This window comes from Heloderma suspectum, chromosome 1 (genome assembly GCF_057233095.1).
Source record: "Heloderma suspectum isolate Gila_16-S chromosome 1, 16-S_ref, whole genome shotgun sequence".
Taxonomy (NCBI): Eukaryota; Metazoa; Chordata; class Lepidosauria; order Squamata; family Helodermatidae; genus Heloderma; species Heloderma suspectum.
Genome location: NC_139458.1, coordinates 142,166,160 through 142,184,011, shown reverse-complemented (window position 1 = coordinate 142,184,011; position 17,852 = coordinate 142,166,160). Strand labels below are relative to the sequence as shown.

General features: G+C 49.7%; 1 protein-coding gene across 1 annotated transcript; it reads left to right on the top strand.

Moving 5' to 3' along the window:
* The first annotated feature begins 4,398 nt into the window (after positions 1–4,398).
* DES (desmin) lies at positions 4,399–17,821 on the top strand. Its single transcript, XM_084804906.1, has 9 exons — positions 4,399–5,019; positions 8,912–8,972; positions 9,825–9,920; positions 10,229–10,390; positions 10,538–10,663; positions 11,815–12,035; positions 13,209–13,252; positions 16,054–16,136; positions 16,566–17,821. Exons 1-9 carry the CDS (start codon positions 4,466–4,468, stop codon positions 16,605–16,607), a joined length of 1,389 nt encoding a protein of 462 aa, XP_084661032.1. The 5' UTR covers positions 4,399–4,465; the 3' UTR covers positions 16,608–17,821.
* Positions 17,822–17,852: the final 31 nt, after the last annotated feature.

Here is a 17,852-nt window from a genome sequence, read left to right as displayed (position 1 = left end):
AGCCTCTGACCTTCCGTGCATTGTCTCAATGTAGCAAACACATCTCTCCTACTGTTGGGGGTATCCAAAGACCTAGAACTTAATGAGCAGTCACTGCCACATGGTAGCCTAAGGGAGGGCCAGTGGTAGCTCAAAGAGAAACACTTGCTGCTTAAAGTGGAGACAGCCGGTGGAGGCTGGTGGCTCTGATTTTGGCGGGGTTGTAAATCCATTCTGGGTTTCAGTCAGAAACAGCCAGAACTTTAAAGGAGCTAGAACCTATTTTGGGGATAGGGCTCAGCACCTTGGATAGCTCCTTTAGTTTCTGGCATGTTCTGACTGAATCCCAGAATGGATTTACAGCCTCCACCGGAGACTGCATTTCTTTTGATGGTCATCAAATGGAGCTGACTCGTGCTCCTGCTAGTCTGGGATTCCAAACTGGCCAGCAAAGTCTCTGCGTACCAAAGGTGCCAGTAAGTTCCTTTGTTTCAAGAACTGCCTGTTTGTCCTGTGTTGGCTATTTTACTAGTGATCTATTCAAAATACAGGTGGTGATCCACCCACTTCAAAGTTCCATTAAATTCAGTGGAAGAGTAATACATTCAAAGCTTTTCTACCCAACGTTGTTCATCAGCTGTTAATCCCCTGTATCTAGTTTTGTTTTTGTCGCAGAACTGAGATCTGAGCACTACATCAGGAGCATTTCCTGCTTTTCTGCTACATAACCTCTAGGTGGCACTGTGGAAAAAGTGGTTTCTTTTGCTTTCACAATGAAATACTGCATTTTTCCTGCTCTAAAAAAACTTGCTCAAAGTGCTCTTTAGACACAGATATGATACTGGACAGTCACAATGTTGTCTAAAGCACCCATAACCAACCATGAGTGGGGAATGATGAGCACTCAACAAATCCCTCGTGTAGAAAAGCCTTTACAAGGGAATGCAGCTGAGTGGGTGATATGCAGGCTGGAATCCAGCCTAAAGATGAATCCTGTCCTGTCTTACTCAAAACTTGCTTCAAGAATTTTAAACTACCAAGTGGGGTGGGGGCAAATAAAGGACATTGCTTTGCATACTCTTGCGTTACGTGTCCTGTGGACCAAATGCAGCTACTAATAGGATTCTCCCCTCCCTTTTCAGAACATTACAGTCCCCATAGAATACATGGGGGTGCCTTATTGCAGGCAGGCCTCATGTGGCACAAAGTGGTAGGTGGCAGTATTGCAACCTCTCCCCATGACATGAGTTCGATCCCAGCAGAAGCTGGGTCCCAGGTAGCTGGCTCAGGTCAACTCAGCCTTCCATCCTTCCGAGGTCGGTAAAATGAGTACCCAGCTTGCTGGGGGAAAGGTAGTCACAACTGGGGAAGGCAATGGCAAACCACCCCGCTATAGTCTGCCATGAAAACGCCAGCGCAAGCGGCGTCCCTCCAGGAGTCAGCAATGACTCGGTGCTTGCACAGGAGGAACCTTTCCTTTCCCTATTGCAGGCATCATCACTTTGGAATGCCTCTTCTTAGTCCAGCAATCCCAGTTGACAGTGAGCTGTGCAGAAAATGCAGATGGTGTCACTGTCAGTGTGATAACTGATCATGCCACACACTTCGGAGCACAGGAAACCGCAGCATGCTGCTGACACTCCATGTTATTGGTTGTTACAAAGCTTTTATACAACTCTGTGATGGACTGCACTTGGAGTACTGAATACAGTTCTGGTCACCCATACCTAAAAAAGGGTATGGCAGAGCTGGAAAAGGTGCAGAAACAGGCAATAACCAAAATGATCAGGGGACTGGAGTAACTCAGTACCAATAGGGATCAGAAAAAAACAGCTGTAAGGCTGGAAACCAAAATAAAAAAAGGAACAGTTGCACCAGCTGAATTCCCAAAGCTTTCGATACAGGTCTTTATCAAGGGGAAAACTCTTAGAGACTTTTCTGGAGGATTCCCTCTGCCTTCTTCTTCCTTGGAAACATGTCAAAACGCATTGGGAATTCAATTGGTGCAGCTGTTCCTTTTTTGATTTTGGCTGGAGTAACTCCCCTGTGAGGAAAGGTTACAATGTTTGGGGCTTTTTCAATTAGAAAAAAGGCAAGTAAGAGATGGACTTTCCTTTGTTAGTTATTTTAAGCAGAGGCTGGGAGGCCACCTATCAGGGCTGCTCTAGCAGTAGATTTCCTGCATTGGCAGGGGGTTGGACTATATGACCTTTGAGGTTCCTTCCAGATCTATGTTTCTATGGCACGATCATGTTGTATAAACTCATGTATGGTGTAAAGCAGGGATAGGGAAGCTTTGGCGTGTGGGCCAGCTATGGCCCACAGAGGGTCTCCATCCAGCCTGTCAACTTCTCCTCCACGCCCCTTCCCCTCTATCTCAGGCAGGGGAAATCTGTTATCTCTTATCACTGATCAGAGAGAAGAGAGTTTCCCTCCTTCCCCTGCCACCACCACTGCTACTGTCACCACCCTGCATTTAGGATTTTTAAAAAGTCTCCATTGGTGCAAAATGTGGAGGGCATTTGGGGGGGGATCACTGTTGGGGAGGGAACGGTTCACCCACCCCTCCCCAGTGCCGCAATCCATCCTCAAAACGCTGTCCCCCTGCACTGCAATGGCTTTTTAAAAGCCGCTATTGGTGCCAACTTTTGAAAAGCCTAATTCCGGGGGAGGGGGGAGAATCATGCCAGCAATGGGATGCAGCCCCTGATGTGCTTGTCCAGAGCCAATTCAGCCCTTGGGCCAAAAGAGGTTCCCCACACCCAGCGTATAGAAAGTGGATAGAGATAACCTTCATTCCATGAAGCTGAATGGTGGGAGATCCAGGACAGGCAAAATAATGTAATTCTTCACACAGCCCATAGTTAAACTGTCGAATTCATGATGGGTGGATGCTCCCTCCAAGATCAGAAACAGCCTGCCTTTGAGTACCAGTTGCTGGGGAACACGAGCAGGGGGGTGCTATTGCCCACATGTCCTGCTTGTGGACATCTCAGGGGCATCCGTTTCACCACTGCAGGGACAAAGTGCTGGACTAGGCAGGCCTCTGGTCTTCTCCAGCATGGCTCTTCTTATGTACCCAGGGGCAGAATGGGTTAACATCCCTTTAACCACCCTTCCTCCCCACTGCTCTGAATAGCACTCTTGACAGGCAGCACAGCAGCAGGGCTATTTAGGTTTAGTGGCTGCTACCTGGGGAATGCACAGAGGAGGAGACTTCGGGAGTATAGCCTCTGACATCACTGCCTGGCTCCATTCTGGGCACATGGATAAACAGGGTGACTCACTGCAGGCTGAGATTATCTTGCTGGGAAATTGACAGTGACTCAGCCCCAAACTGGGAGAGAGAAAGTAGTATCAGGGCAGGGTACCCTGCTCTAACGTCCTCCATTTTCCAAGGGTATATGGCTTGTTTTCGCTTCCTGGAATCCAAACCAGGGGAATAATGGTGCCCTTTGGACTCTGTGTGAGATGAATGCACTTCAGGATGGCTTTGCGAGGTGTTTTGCATTGCACGGTGTTTGGGGGAAAACACATACTCTTGCCCACCAGAAATAGCTAATTCAGCAGAGGACGAAGGGCAGTGGAAGCCCCCTTTGCACTGCTAGTGCCTACCACCACCAATCAGTCTTACTCTCTCCACGTCACCCCCCCCCCCAACCACCACCACCAGCAACCCTGCCTTAGGGGATGCACGTGGACTAGCTTCCAGGGTGGCCACTAGCTGCACCACACTCTGTATGTCGGAAATGGTCTCCAGATGCCATCCCTAGTACTTCGATTACATATAGGGTTAAATATTCTACTACTCTGGGAGATATTTATTTGGCCTCTTTAAGAAATGCTGTGAGTGATTTGGCTTCACTTCTCTCCATGGAACTTGCTTCCCTGCCCAAATCTTTAGGGTGTTCATGTGTGCATACACTGAGATTGTAACTTCTTAAAAAAAAACATTTTGCTCTGGTCAAATTCAAATGTCCTAATATATCCCTGACTTCTTTTCCTCTGTTCCATGTGTAGCTGTGTACACTTTGGAAAGAATTTTCCTTCGCAGTCACTGTCCCCCTCCTTCAGTGATCTCCCCCTCACCCCTTTCACTTTCCAAACCTGGCATTTTCCATAAACGCCCCTCACTCAGCCTTCATAGCTCTTGGCCATCACCCTCTAGGCTCATGTCCTGGGCCCATGCTCAGCTGGGGCCCAGCTGTTGCCAAGCAGAGCGGAACTCTTGCATCCCATGACTCGCTTGCTGCCATGATCTATCTCCCTGTCCCAGCCCCTGGAGAGCTTTCGCACTGACTGACATAGGAATCCACAGCTGTTCCAAACTGGGAGCTGAAGTGTAGGGGGAAGCGGGGAGGGACACTTGGATGACGTCAAGACTCTTGAGATACAAATAGCCAGAGCTCAGACCCTCGTCCCGACTCTGACTTGCTCACCCAGAGCAGCTGTTACCTTTCTGCCTCCGCCTCGTCCAGCTGCCACCATGAGCCAGTCCTACTCCTCCAGCCAACGGGTCTCCTCATACCGCCGCACCTTTGGCGGGGCTGGGTCTGCATCGCCTTCCTTCCCCCGTGCCTCCATTGGCAGCAAGGGCTCGTCTGCCAGCTCTGTCTCCTCTCGGGTCTACCAACTCTCCCGAAGTGCTGCGCCACCCAGCCTCTCCAGCTTCCGAGCCAGCTACTCGGCTCCGCTGCGCTCAGCCTACCAGGGGGCCGGCGAGCTCCTTGACTTCTCCCTGGCCGATGCCATGAACCAGGAGTTCCTGCAGACACGTACCAACGAGAAGGTGGAGCTGCAGGAACTCAACGATCGCTTCGCCAACTACATTGAGAAAGTACGGTTCCTGGAGCAGCAGAATGCCCTCATGGTGGCCGAAGTCAACCGGCTCAAGGGCAAGGAGCCCACACGGATCGCTGAGATCTATGAAGAGGAGTTGAGGGAGCTGCGGCGTCAGGTGGAGATGCTGACCAGCCAGCGGGCACGTGTGGACGTGGAGAGGGACAACCTGCTCGATGACCTCCAGAAGCTGAAGCAGAGGTGAGACTTGAGGTGCCCCGCCCTTGTGGCCATGCACTTCCCCTAAGCTTATCCCTCCCTGCCCATGCTTACCTGAATTTCTGGGGTTCTTTCCTAATTCTGAGCAGGTTCCTAGTTCTTCCCCCATCAGAGATGGAGTAAACAGGGCAGGGATGTGGAAGACACAGCACTGCAGATTCATCTCCCAGTCCTGGCCTTCCAAAGGCAACACAAAGGCGCTCATGTATCCATGCCTCCCTTTCCCAGGACCTTGGAGAGCATGCCTTGCCTATGCATGGGGTATCTTTCACCCTGATGTTGCTCTGCTCCCCAAGCTGCCTATGCTCTGCCTAGATGCTGTCACCACTACCACCACTACCCTGCCAGTCCTTGCCCAAGGCTCTAGCCACCTTTATGGAAGGTATCCTACTTCTTCCTTGGGGATGGAGAGAAGCTCCCCATCCTTTGCAAAGCTGATTTTGGGGTCTCAATGGGACACCTGAGGGTTCCGAAATGCTTGATGTTCCAGGGCTGTGCTATGTCCAAGACTGGTGGGTAATTGTCCTCCTCCCCCTTCTGAGGCACATCAAAGTATCTCCTCCACATATAGGCTCCAGGACCCATGACAAGTTACTTATCCTTAGAACAGAGTTCCAGGGCGTGTCTAGTGATAGCACTGCCTTCCCTGCCATACCAGCCTCTTGCTGCAGAGCCTCTTTTCAGTCTGTATAAACGTAAGAAAGCCCGGTTTGGTCTTAACATAGACCAGCCTTCCCCAACCTGGTGCCCTCCAGATGCGTTGGACTGCAATTCCCATATTCCCAGCCAGCATGGCCATAGAAATTCATTTTAAAGAGGCATATTCAGGTCTAAATGTAACTATTTCAGTCTACTATCTAAGAAAAATGGTCTTTGGATCTGGATTGGAAGGATCTTCACAGATTTTACACTGGTTCAGAGAGTCATACATTTGAAGGACACAGTATACTACTGTGACCGCATCATCTGTCTCCATCCCAAGGAATCTCCTTCCTCTTTTATTGGATTAAGCGGACAAAATTATGTTTGTTAAACACCCTGTTTGGATCTGGAGATAATGGAAAATTGAATACGTGTGTGGACACATATGCAAGCAGTGGTTAATGCTTCTGCATCAGACATTAGAGTTTGATTACTCATGGGAACCTAGCTTGAATTCCCAGCCAATGGTGCCTGTTCTGCCTTCTCAGAGAAAAAATGCCCTTAAAACCATTTGACACTCACCCTCCAGATAGCTGCTTATGGGTCCTTATCTGAGCACCTCTTGACCTTTCCTTTGATAAGCTCAACAGATGGAGCTCCTTGCTCTTAAGCTTGTCTCTTCTTTCTAGGGTTATTCTTAGACCTTTCTCCTGCCTGCTGCAAACTGTCTGTTTAGGCCCCACCTCAGCTAGTGACTCCATGACTTGCTCAGGAACTATCAGCCTCTGTTTTCAAATCTATAAAATGGCCATGATACTGACCTACCTCAAAGGGTTCGTGTGAGGACAAATTGAGATAAGAAAACATCGTTACTCTTACCCTGAGCCTTAGGGATAAGGTGGGTTAGAAATCTTTTTAAAATAACCAGTTCCAAGTTGATGCTGCAAACATGTAGACAAATAGTAGGTATTTGTGGGATGGTAGTAGGATCCTGCTTCCAGGCTTTGCTCTCAAAGTGAATCATACTGAAGAGCTGAAGCAGGTATAGTTGTGAGGATACTACTCTTATGCATTTCCTGGTGCCATAACCAGTACGCTAGTTCTTCAGCAGAAAAGAGTTATTTGTTCTCAGGAAAGGTGCCTCTCCCTGGAGCTCATCTTATTCTGACCTCACTCCCTGTGTCAACACATCCTGCAAGACCCCTGCCTATGAAGAGGTGGCAAGTAGAGGAGGAGTAGCCTCTGGTGGGATTGCTACCCTTTTCCTCCTGAGTGAAGCTCTATCTATGCTTTTAGCAGCTGCATGGAACACAGAAATTCAATGTGCATCTATTTTGGCACTGAGATGCAGTCACTGAGAAAGCCACACCTGCTGAATTTCTGCCTGTCACGCAGCTTTTACACAGTTACAGCCACTGCGGGGGGGGGGGAAGAAAAGTGGCAATGAGAATTATTATTCCTCAACTGGGGGTACAGAACAAGTAGAAGTGTATTCTGAGAACAATACCTGAAGGTCTGTGATGCCGCCCCTCCGCCCCATAGTGAGCATGAGACAAAATGGGGAGAAGAACAGAGCCAACTTCAGGCCTGCGAGTGGGTCACAAGCAGCACCAAGTAGTGAGGTGAGGAATCCTTCAGGCCCCAGCACTCTTCCGGGTAACAATGGATTCTGGGTAATGCTATTACACTAGGGCAGGGGTGAGGAGGATTAAACAGCCTATTAGAAAATTAGGCCCTTGAGGGGGAGGGATCCTGGAACCCCCCTTCAGGAACGATGATGAGGCCTAGTCCCTTGCACCGTGGCAGTGGCCAGCTTGAGGCTGCCACTTTTCTCCTCCTGATTTAGCTCCCTTGTGACAGGCAGGGCACAACTGGACCTAGCTGGAAGTAGGGAAAGCTGAGCCTGCAAGGCTGAATGCGTTGACAGGAAGTCCTGGCATTTCAGAAGGATGAGAAAGGAGGAGCCTTGACAAGAGTGTCCCAGGGAGCAAAGACCTCTTACCAGGCTGCACTGGAATAGCCTTGTGGGTCCCAGGGCCGCTTCTCAATGAACTATATGAATCATCCTTTCAGCCTTTGGTTCTTTGCAGCAAAAGCCAACCTGGACTCTTTGCTTAATGCTCTGACAGGGCAGAGAAAAGCACCTAACCCTGGTTGGGATTGCAGTCCATCTGTTTCATTCAGAGGCATTCCACAGAGAGCCCTACACATAACACTGAGGCAGCATCCTTGCCATCCATTTGCAGCATTTGTCCGCAGACTTCATAAACAAGGATAGAGAGAGGCAGCTACAGGGTTAGGCAAGAGCCTTCTACAGAAGTTTGCCATTGCAAGTCCTCCTGGCCAGACAAAAGCAGGAGCTGGTTGCAGTCATGGTCATAGGAAGCTTTGTCCAGACGTTTGAACAGTTTGGGGTTGAGGCCTTGATGCTGCCACTGTTTAAAGACAGATATAAGTAGGTGTGTGTGCACATGGAGTTCATTATGGTCAGGAGGAGGCGGGGATGCCAGAGCAATTTGCTGGGAACTGGAGCCCAGTGCTGTCTGCAGCCAGAATTCCCAAACTCCACAGCCATGATCCCCACAGCTTTCCCTTTGTGTGTCTAAATCCCCAAGCAATGCCACACTTCTGCTTCTTCCAGTTTAAAACCCCTAGAAGACAGTCTCTGGCATTGTAGCACCTCGACAGCATTCCACCTGTCTGCATATCTTTCCACTTCATATCATGCCACTGCTATTTTCCAGACCCCCCCCCAGGGGGGGCTCTCTTATCCTTCAGAATACCAGACTGCTTGCCCCCCCAGCACTTTTCCATGCTGCTGCTGCTGTTCTACAGGTCTCAGGCTCCGGCTTGTGCCCAGCTTCCTGTAGCAAAGCTCCACTACCCTAAAAGGGAAAGGGGAGTGTGCATTATCCATCAGTGAGCTCATGCCTTTGTGCTGGAGGCTTTGACTATAACAGGCAATGAGAGGATATATTCCTGCTCCTATCCCAGCCTGGCCCCCAGCCAGATCCCACCCCACCCCCTGGAATGCAGGGGAATTGCCCATTCCAGATGCATCCATTACTCCTGGGGGCATTGAGGGAGTAACAGGTCACAGGCTTGGGTGGAGCCGCACAGGCCTTCAACCCCTGGGAAGTGTGAAAAGCAGGGCTCTGTATGCAGGCCTGTGAGATTCTCCTCTGCTTTGTCTGTCTATCTGACATCCATTCCTTCTGCCTCCCTCTCCCAGGCTGCAGGAGGAGATTCATCTCAAGGAGGAAGCAGAGAACAACTTAGCCGCTTTCAGAGCTGTAAGTCCGGTGTCCTTACTTGCGATGCCCCCAGTGTGGTTGGGGGTGTGGGTGAGGAAAAATGCTCTTCAAGAGGCAGAGTGAACCTGGCTCTATCCAAAGTCACTGGCCCCTCTCTCCGAAGGAGGCCTGCTTGGCTTCTTTGGGACTACAATCTTGACAGAAAAGCTCTCCTTTAAGTAGCACTCACAGCCACTGAGAAGGAAGGTATATTGTTTCTCCTCCCATCCCACCCCTTCTATCACCTTTTCAGCTCCTTCCCCAAATTTTGTGCCACCCTTGTCTTAATGCAGCGCCCCTTGCTGTTTCATATATATTTTTGTGCAACTTGGGCCTGCGTGATCCTTGGGCGTGTAGGTGGACTGTTTTCAATCTGGGCTATTTTCAGTCATTCCAGGGTGCTATGGCAAAGTGGTTGTTCACGTGTACCACCACCCTTCTGTTCCCATTAGCTGTGCTTTATGGTGAATTGCTCCGAGCTTGGGAACAGGTGCTCCAGCAGTTGCCTCACCACAGGCATGTGTGCCAGAATCTAAACTGCAGTTAGAGAATGAGTGGCAGGTCCCCTTGTTCCAGGGTCATGTGAATTGGCCTCGACTGGTGGGTCTTCCCACTCATTTCCTGGGCTTTCAGAACTTCCTCCATGGTTTCGATTGGCCAGATTCCCAGAGCCTGTTAGAGATCGGAGGGGGACAGTGGCAGCTCCACGTCCTTTTCAGAAGCACGTAGTCGTTAAATAGGGGCTTAGCTCATCTCCTTCCCTCAACAAAAGTTGTGCTCCTGTTACAGGGGCCAGTCTCTCACATCTGTTCCCATTGAGATCATCTCCCCCTTTCTCCCCCGCCCCCCCAGGATGTCGATGCAGCCACCCTGGCCCGTATTGACTTGGAGAGGCGTATTGAATCCTTGCAGGAAGAAATTGCATTCCTCAAAAAGGTTCATGAGGAGGTAAGTGTGTATCTTCCTTCTAAAGGCCCTTGTGGCTCAGCACTTCTCAAAAGGACTGCTGCCAGAAGGGGAGGAGTGGCAAAGGGTAACAGGGGTAGGGGGGCACTGAGTGGGGAGGAGGAGGATTAAGTGGGAACGAAAACTGGGATTTAGCTACAAGGGCAAACATTATGGGAGAAAATGGAGTGTGGTGGGGTGAGGGGATGCAGGAGCATAGGGTAGCAGGGGTACATGTCACAATGCTAGTAGACTTTTAATCTAGCCCTGCTGCACTGGTCCTGATCCTGCACTGGCTTTGGCTCCCCCAGGAAATCAGAGAGCTGCAGTCACAGTTGCAAGAACAACAAATCCAGGTGGAGATGGACGTGTCGAAGCCAGACCTGACAGCAGCACTGCGTGATATCCGTGCCCAGTATGAGACCATTGCTGCAAAGAACATCTCTGAGGCTGAGGAATGGTACAAATCCAAGGTAGGGGGCAAAAGAAAGGGTTGCATTGGCGGAGGGCTCAGCAGGGGTTTGCACTGGCCCATCGCTCATGGCGTGACAAAGGGTGCTTCTCTCATATTCATCTGCACACGTGCCTTCTCTGCTCCCTTCCCTCTTCTCTCAATACAGGTGTCTGACCTCACCCAGGCAGCAAATAAGAACAATGATGCACTACGCCAAGCCAAGCAGGAGATGATGGAATACCGGCACCAGATCCAGTCATTCACCTGCGAGATTGACGCACTCAAGGGCACGGTGAGGCCCAGTGCCAAGGGGTGGTGGGGTTAGATTAAGAATCCAAGTATTTCCCGCCATGTCGTTGTTTGCGCTCAAAGATGCCTCGTCTCCGCATGATAACGGATCCAAACACCCGCGACGTCTAAGAGGCTGTGCAAAGAGGAAACTGCCAAGAGCCTGCTTTTATCAGTGTGGGAGGCAGCTGCATTTCTGTGCCACTGTCTGATGATGAAGATGCCGCTCCCAGCCTCTTAGGGAAGGCCGATAGCTGAGTGACAGAATGCACACTCTGCATGGATGAGGTCCCAGGTTCCAACTTCGGCATCCCTAGTTCAAGGATCTCAGGTAGCTGGACAAGGGAAGGCTGGAGTCTTTGTCAGACAAAATAGACAGCACTGCTGTGGAGGGACTAGTGACCTGACTGAGCAGAAGACAGCTTCCTATGTTCATATGAAGGGTCTGTGTTCAGCATACTGCAGATGGATGTGTCCTTCTCTCACACCGGTTACAAAATTGCTCTTCTCTGGGCTGGAGTGCAAGTTATGGTTTACTGAATCTTACCTCCTTCCTAGGATGGCCACGTGTCCTATTTTACAGGGGGCCATCCTCTTTTTGAGGGCGTCCTTTCTTTGAAAGGCTGTCCTGTCCAATTCTGATTTAGCGGTAAAGGACCATAAGGACTGCTGCCCATCAACAGTCAGCGCCTGGGCAGCAAACTGGGCAGGCAGGCACACAGGTCACAGTCTTCCACACTATGCTGAGATGTACTGTATTTCTATATAAATTAGAAAAATATTTCTAAATTTGCCTCTATACATAGAAATTAGCATGTGTACATGTTGTGCAAATTGCTGTCCTCTTTGGGGGGGGGATGCATTTTCTCTTTTGGGGTGATTCATAAGTGGACACCCTGTTCCTCAGGGGCTACCCCCACACACACACCACCACCTTCTCCTTCAGTCCTCAGGTTCAGTGCTTTCATTTTCTTTCTCATCCAAGATGGCTCTACCCCTGCTCCCATCCACAGGCACCATTTTCATCACGTCTCAGTAGCTAGAGAACAAATAGCCCTGAGAGAAACTGTGACAACCTGCCTCTTGTCCTCCTATACATACCCTCCGCGCACACAGAGGCTCTGAAGTGCTGATTTCCCTTTTTTTTGCTTTCAGAATGACTCCTTGATGAGACAGATGAGAGAGATGGAGGAGCGCTTTGCTGGCGAGGCTGGCAATTATCAGGACACCATCCAGCGGCTGGAAGAGGAGATCCGACACTTGAAGGATGAGATGGCCCGGCACCTGCGTGAATACCAGGACCTGCTCAATGTCAAGATGGCTCTTGATGTCGAGATTGCCACTTACCGCAAGCTGCTGGAGGGTGAAGAGAGCCGGTGAGTGCTGTTTGATGCGTGTCTATAAGAGCCTATTGCACATGTTGGACTAGGGGTGCTTCCAGACATGGAGCTCCTAGGGCTACCAATTTTTTCTCCTAAAAGGATTATCTGTTGTAGGAAAGAAATGGAAGGAGAAGTGGGAAAACACAGGCGGGTTTCAAGTGGAAGATAATGACGTCTGAACATCTTGTAAAATTCTGTGAGGCAGGTTGATAGCATGATTAAAGCTGTGTGTAGAAGCACCCTGTATAAGCACATAGAAACGTCCCTTTGAGGAACAGCAGGCAACAAATTTTGAACAGCTGATCGTGAGGGCCTAGTGTACTGCTGCAGCACAGAGGCCCATTGCAATCCTTGAGTTTGGTAACAGCCAAGAAATATTTTGACTGACTGACTGACTGAATAAATAAATAAATAAATCAGGGACGTAGCAGCAATGAAGGGATTTTACTCCTCTGTTGTGACATGTGATGATGTTAACCATCACCTAGGAAACAAATAGACAGTGTCTCAAGGACCTTTGTTTTCCTTTTGTGGAATATTTGGGCCTACTGGGGCCTGTATTTTATAATACTGCTGAATGATGAGAGAAGGCAGAGCCATAGGACTTATGACAAAAGGCAGTGGTGTAGTGGAGGAAGGGCTCACAGGGCACCTTTTCATTAGCAGGGACTCTGATGTCATCTGCCACCCCCTCAAAATTCCCTGTTCCTTCTGAGCTTAGATGCAATCCTCAGTGTAGCTGTGTGGGGAATGAATTTTCCAAGCAACAATATATTGTTCCATGTTGGAATGCAAAGTATTTGGGGTGACTTGGTCTGGAATGGGCAATTAAGACCTATTCGCTTTACCAAAGACGTGCTCCTGGTGGAGATGAAAACTGCTAGAACTGGTTTGTTAATATGGATCAACACAGCTGCCTGAAATTTTTGGACTGCCCTTGGAGACTGTCACAATGAGCTCTTGCATTTCCAAATTTACCACTACACACTGACAAAAGTACTGGAAACAACCTTCCAGTAAACAAGCAAATGGAGCCCAATCTGTTCAACTTCACAAGGAGAAGGGGCTTAGTGGTTGTTGTGTCAGGGCTGTTAGAGCAAAGGCAGCCTGAGAGCAGGAAGGAACTAGTGGCTGGACTGAGTCTCCTCTCTCTTCCTTTCCATGTAGAATTTCACTGCCCATCCAAACTTTTTCTGCAATCAACTTCCGAGGTAAGCGGCATAGATTCTGGTCTTCGTGTGTGTGTGTGTGTGTGTGTGTGTGTGTGTGTGTACTAAGTCAGTTACTGTGTACACTTAAAAACAGGGGCACAGCAATGGGAAGTTAACCGCTCTCCCCATTTTCAATTTAGGGCACATAAAATGAGGGGAGACCTACCTGTTTCATGCAAATAGTACTTTCCCTCCTCATAAGCTGCTTTTTGGAGGGAAGGGAGCCATTTGGAGGGAGAAGTAGTCAGAATGGAGGTGTGTTTCCATAAAAAATTGTGCCTCCCTGAACAGCCACTCCCCCCCCCCCCCGAGTTCTAGAAGGGTGTTTGCAAGGGAAAAATTGCCTGAAACCCCACAAGTGTAAAACAGGCTGGGGGCTGAGTTTTATCGAAGAATGGCAGGCAGGAGAAGGCTTAAGCATCCCCTCCCATCTTCCTCTTCTTCACTCCAAATCCCCCCTTCCAAAGTTGCTGTTCTCTTCAGCTGGCTCTCCTTGGCGTTTTTGTTACATGCATCTGTGTGTAAGACGTAGTTCCACCTGGAGATGTTCTAACTACCTTCTGAGTTGAACAGACCCCATCTCTCTTCCCCTAACAGCCTCCCTTGTTTGCTGTGCTGTGACACCCTAAGCTGATTAAAAAAAAAAAAAAATGGAGTGTGGTGATTAAAACAAAGCAAAATGCCAAACCCAAATATCATCCAAGATCACCAGTACTTTTCAAATAATATGTCAAAGCAACAACAAACTCTCATGTATAAAAAGTATATTACGAAGTCTAAGATTCAATGCGATATAACATTTCCCTAAGTACCGTCACCATTACTTTACTTCTGTCGCAAAATAGCGACAAAGAGCCCACCACATATGAGAATCCAGTTCCATGTTCTAAATGAGAGTTAGGCTCTTTAGCCCAGTCAGTGTTCTTTTCGAAATGCCTTCTATCAGCAATAAGTTATTCAAACAGTTTCTTTGGCAGTGGTTCAAACCCAAGCCGTTGTAAGTCTAGCATTGACTCCGGGCTGTGCATTAGCTGCTGCAGATGCATCACGCAGAGCTGGGAGCTGGGTTTGGGGCTTGTTTGCTTTGGCACATGTGGATCCTGCAAGGAGTGCTCTATTTGGTTGGGCAGGACAGGTGGGGGGTGCTTGATACGAGCATGGTGTTTGTTACTCGCTCCTGGATTTTGGCACAAGCTTTACCCCATTGCATAGGAAAGTTCTGGAGCAAGGAGAAAGGTGGTCTGAAAATGGGGTAAATGAAACAAATACATGCAATTGCATGCGAGTGGGATGTGATGAGCAAGGGTGGGCAGACTTCAGACCTGCAGGATATACTTTGTGTTTTACTAGAATCCTGAGATTCATCAACCAGAGCCAGGTGCAAAATAGTGGCCCAGGCAGGTGGACACATGACATGCTACAAATTAAGGAGCAGAGTGGCTCTGGGCACATGCTCAGCCCAGGAATTTGTGATTAGTACCAGAACCAAGTCCTTTCACAAAAAATTCCTATCCTGGTTTTTCCTCCAGGCATTATTTTTCAGCAGCTTAATTTAGTGAGGCATGGGAACTTTTTAGTTGTTGCTGTTGTTAGGCAATTGGGAGTCAGAAACCCTTGGTGATCTACTGCAAATCACCCAGAGATCTACCTGTAGATCCCAACCTACCTTCTACCCATCCCTGGTATTGAGCATCCCATTGCACCTGTACTACTCTGTTGTGTTCATGAATATTCGAGGTAGCAAAAAACTGTTTGCATCAGCATCTGTGTGGGAATGCACATATAAGAATGCAACAAGGCAGCCATATTGGGCCAGAAGAAAAATCCCCATATCCACAGTAGGGCAATACCTTTACTAGGACCAACCAAAATGTCGCAAAATCATGAGCAAGCTTTCGAGGTCTCCAGAACATCAAGGTAGTGGGCTTTCCCACACCGGTGGCATTCAAGACGAGGCTGGACAGCCATCTGTCAGGGATGCTTTGACCTGGATTCCTGCACTGAGCAGGGGGTTGGACTTGATGGCCTTGTAGGCCCCTTCCAGCCCTAATGTTCTATGATTCTATGTCTCAACAAGCTGGATGTTACTCAAAAAGGCTGAAGAGTGGTGGGTGGATAGGAAGCTATCTTTCTGGATTTAACTTTGAGCCAGCTTCCCCACAACACTTTTTTTGTACAGTATCTGGCCTGATTAAGACTTCTGTAGAACTCAAAAGCTTACTCACTGTTTTGTGACATTTTGGCTGGTCCTAATAAAGGTATTGCCCTACTGTGCATATAAGAACATGCATGGAAGAAGAGGAAGGGAGAGCAGGAAGAGGACAGGAGAGCAGAAGGACTCCTTTTCCTCTGGTTTCCATAATCCGATGGCCTTTGGTATTAATATATGCGATGACAAAGGCAAGGTTACATGAGTGACCATGTATACAGGAGTGGGGTGCTCATATAAGACTGTAACTCTGCAAGTGGCCATAAGGAAGGTGTGCCTCTCTTAGTGACCCCTGAACCTCTGGGCTGAGATGCTCAGGGGTCCTTTCTCTGTGCCATGCACAGGACTGCAAAGAGGTGGAACTCCCTTGTAGAAAGATGAACTTGGGCAGTAATGGAAGCTGATGCTGTCACCAGGGTTATGCAGGGACTGATGTGCTGTGAAGGAGGAGAGTGAGTCTGTTCTAGGAGGAAAAGGCCCACAGCCATGGTCTTGTGCTCTGTTTTTTGTTTTTGCCGACTGTGCTCCCTCCCCATTCACCCCACCCCCAGAGCACAACCCTCAGCAGCTGATGTCTCTTTCTGCCCCACAGAAACCAGTCCAGAACAGCGGAGCTCTGAAGTCCACACCAAAAAAACAGTGACCATCAAAACCATTGAGACACGTGATGGGGAGGTGAGTGGAGCAGGCCTGCAGGCATTGGGGAGGTTGGATTGGGAGGCAGTGGGGAAACCACAGTGGGCTCGAAATCTCGATCCCGTGCTGCTTTTTTTTTTTGTCCTCGGACTTTGGGAACAGCTAGACCTTTTGACGTGAGACAAAAGTGTGTCTCACAGGGGGTGTGATGTAGGGAGACTTGGTATTAGCAAGAACACGTCAACCCCTGACTAGCTTTCTCATTCCCTTGGAGCTGTGGATGACCTGGCCTTGCAGAGACAGGGAGGCCCAGGAGAAGGGGAAACATGAGTCAGATGGGAGTGGGCTCCATAGGGCCCAGCTAGATTAGAAGCAGCAGGCGCACAGCACCCACAGTAGCCAGGGGTTTTCTTATTCTCTGTCTTAACCTCTCTCTTTCTCTCTCCCCACCCCTGCTTCTCTCTCCAGGTGGTCAGCGAAGCCCTGCAGCAGCAACATGAAATGCTGTAGGTCCTGTCATCACCAGGGAGGCACCTGGCCTGTCTCAACCCTCTCCCTCTCATGCGCAAAGACCCAGGGGTCATGGGCTCCCCCACACTCTCCTGCACACCCATTCTGTGACTGCACCACTGGAGAACCGCACACACTCAACCACATGTGTGAGGCACTCCCTGCACCCAGTTCCCCAAAGCCTCTCTCCTTCTTCTCCCCTTCTCTTCCTGCCCTGGAAGCTTGGGGAGGAGGGGAGAGACTGAAGAGAGGCACAGCTCTGTGTATGTGCGCGCGCGCGCGTGCATGTGTTGGGGGGGGGGGAGGCTTCCTGCCACTGTAGGGTCTGAAGCTCTGACCACCATCTGCAAATAGAACTCTCACCTGCCCATCCATGCATCATGCATGCGCTGACCCACATTAGTGTCCCCTGATAGTCATGTGCAGCTTCACTCCCAACCTGAGCACAGGCCCTGCCCCCGTGCCCCCTCAGGGCCATTTCAGTAATGGGACTGGAGGGACAGGGGAAGGAGGGAGGGGAAGTGGGTGTAGCCCAGAGAATGAGGATGAACCAACTGCCCAGCCTTTCCTCTGCCCCCCCCCCCCCCCAGTGGAGCAGGACTTTGCCTGGAGGTTGGTGGGCCTGGTATCTCTGGCTTCAGGAAATGTCTGTCCCTCCAGCCCAGCAGGGCTCCTTATCTTGACTTGCTCCTTCTGACAAGAGCTTACCCTTCCACCTCAGCTGGGGTTTCCCACCAATGCAGGGGACAGACATCAAGAGGGTGAGAAGAACCCAAAGCAGGAAGCAAGTGGGGCTGCTTACGGTAGGAGGCGTGGACTCTTGACAGGATAAGCACTCTGCTCTGGCTGTGAAGTAAAGCTCCTGGTCTGGAATGGGGGCTGTTAGGGTCGCTGAGGAGAGGACAAGGATGCCCAGGGGCCAATGCTCCCTCTGCTAGTAGAGGCTTCCCTGTCTTGAGTGTTAGCCAGGCCTCAAATCTGCCCCACGGAAACTGCTGCAAGGGGCTGTTTCAGACTTAGGGGAGTTGGGCAAGACTAAAAGAAGGAACTGGCAGGTGATGGTTATGGGGGAGAGAGAGGAGTGAGAAATAGTTTGTGGGTGTGAGTGAAAGAGGAGAGAGGAGATGGAGAGAGGCTGAATGCCCCTGACCCTCCCAGCCCAGCACATACTGGCTCTGCCAAGTGATCAATAAACCATGGAGCACAAAACTGTCTGGCTGTGTTTTTTCTTCTCCTTTCCTTAGT

What these genes read in the sequence shown, in the direction of transcription:
- DES (XM_084804906.1), top strand. Translation starts at nt 4,466, where the DNA reads ATGAGCCAGTCCTACTCCTCCAGCCAACGGGTCTCCTCATACCGCCGC. An exon ending in CTCCAGAAGCTGAAGCAGAG is followed by an intron (nt 5,020 to 8,911) that starts GTGAGACTTGAG and finishes TCCCTCTCCCAG; the next exon opens with GCTGCAGGAGGAGATTCATC. An exon ending in CTGGAGGGTGAAGAGAGCCG is followed by an intron (nt 12,036 to 13,208) that starts GTGAGTGCTGTT and finishes CTTTCCATGTAG; the next exon opens with AATTTCACTGCCCATCCAAA.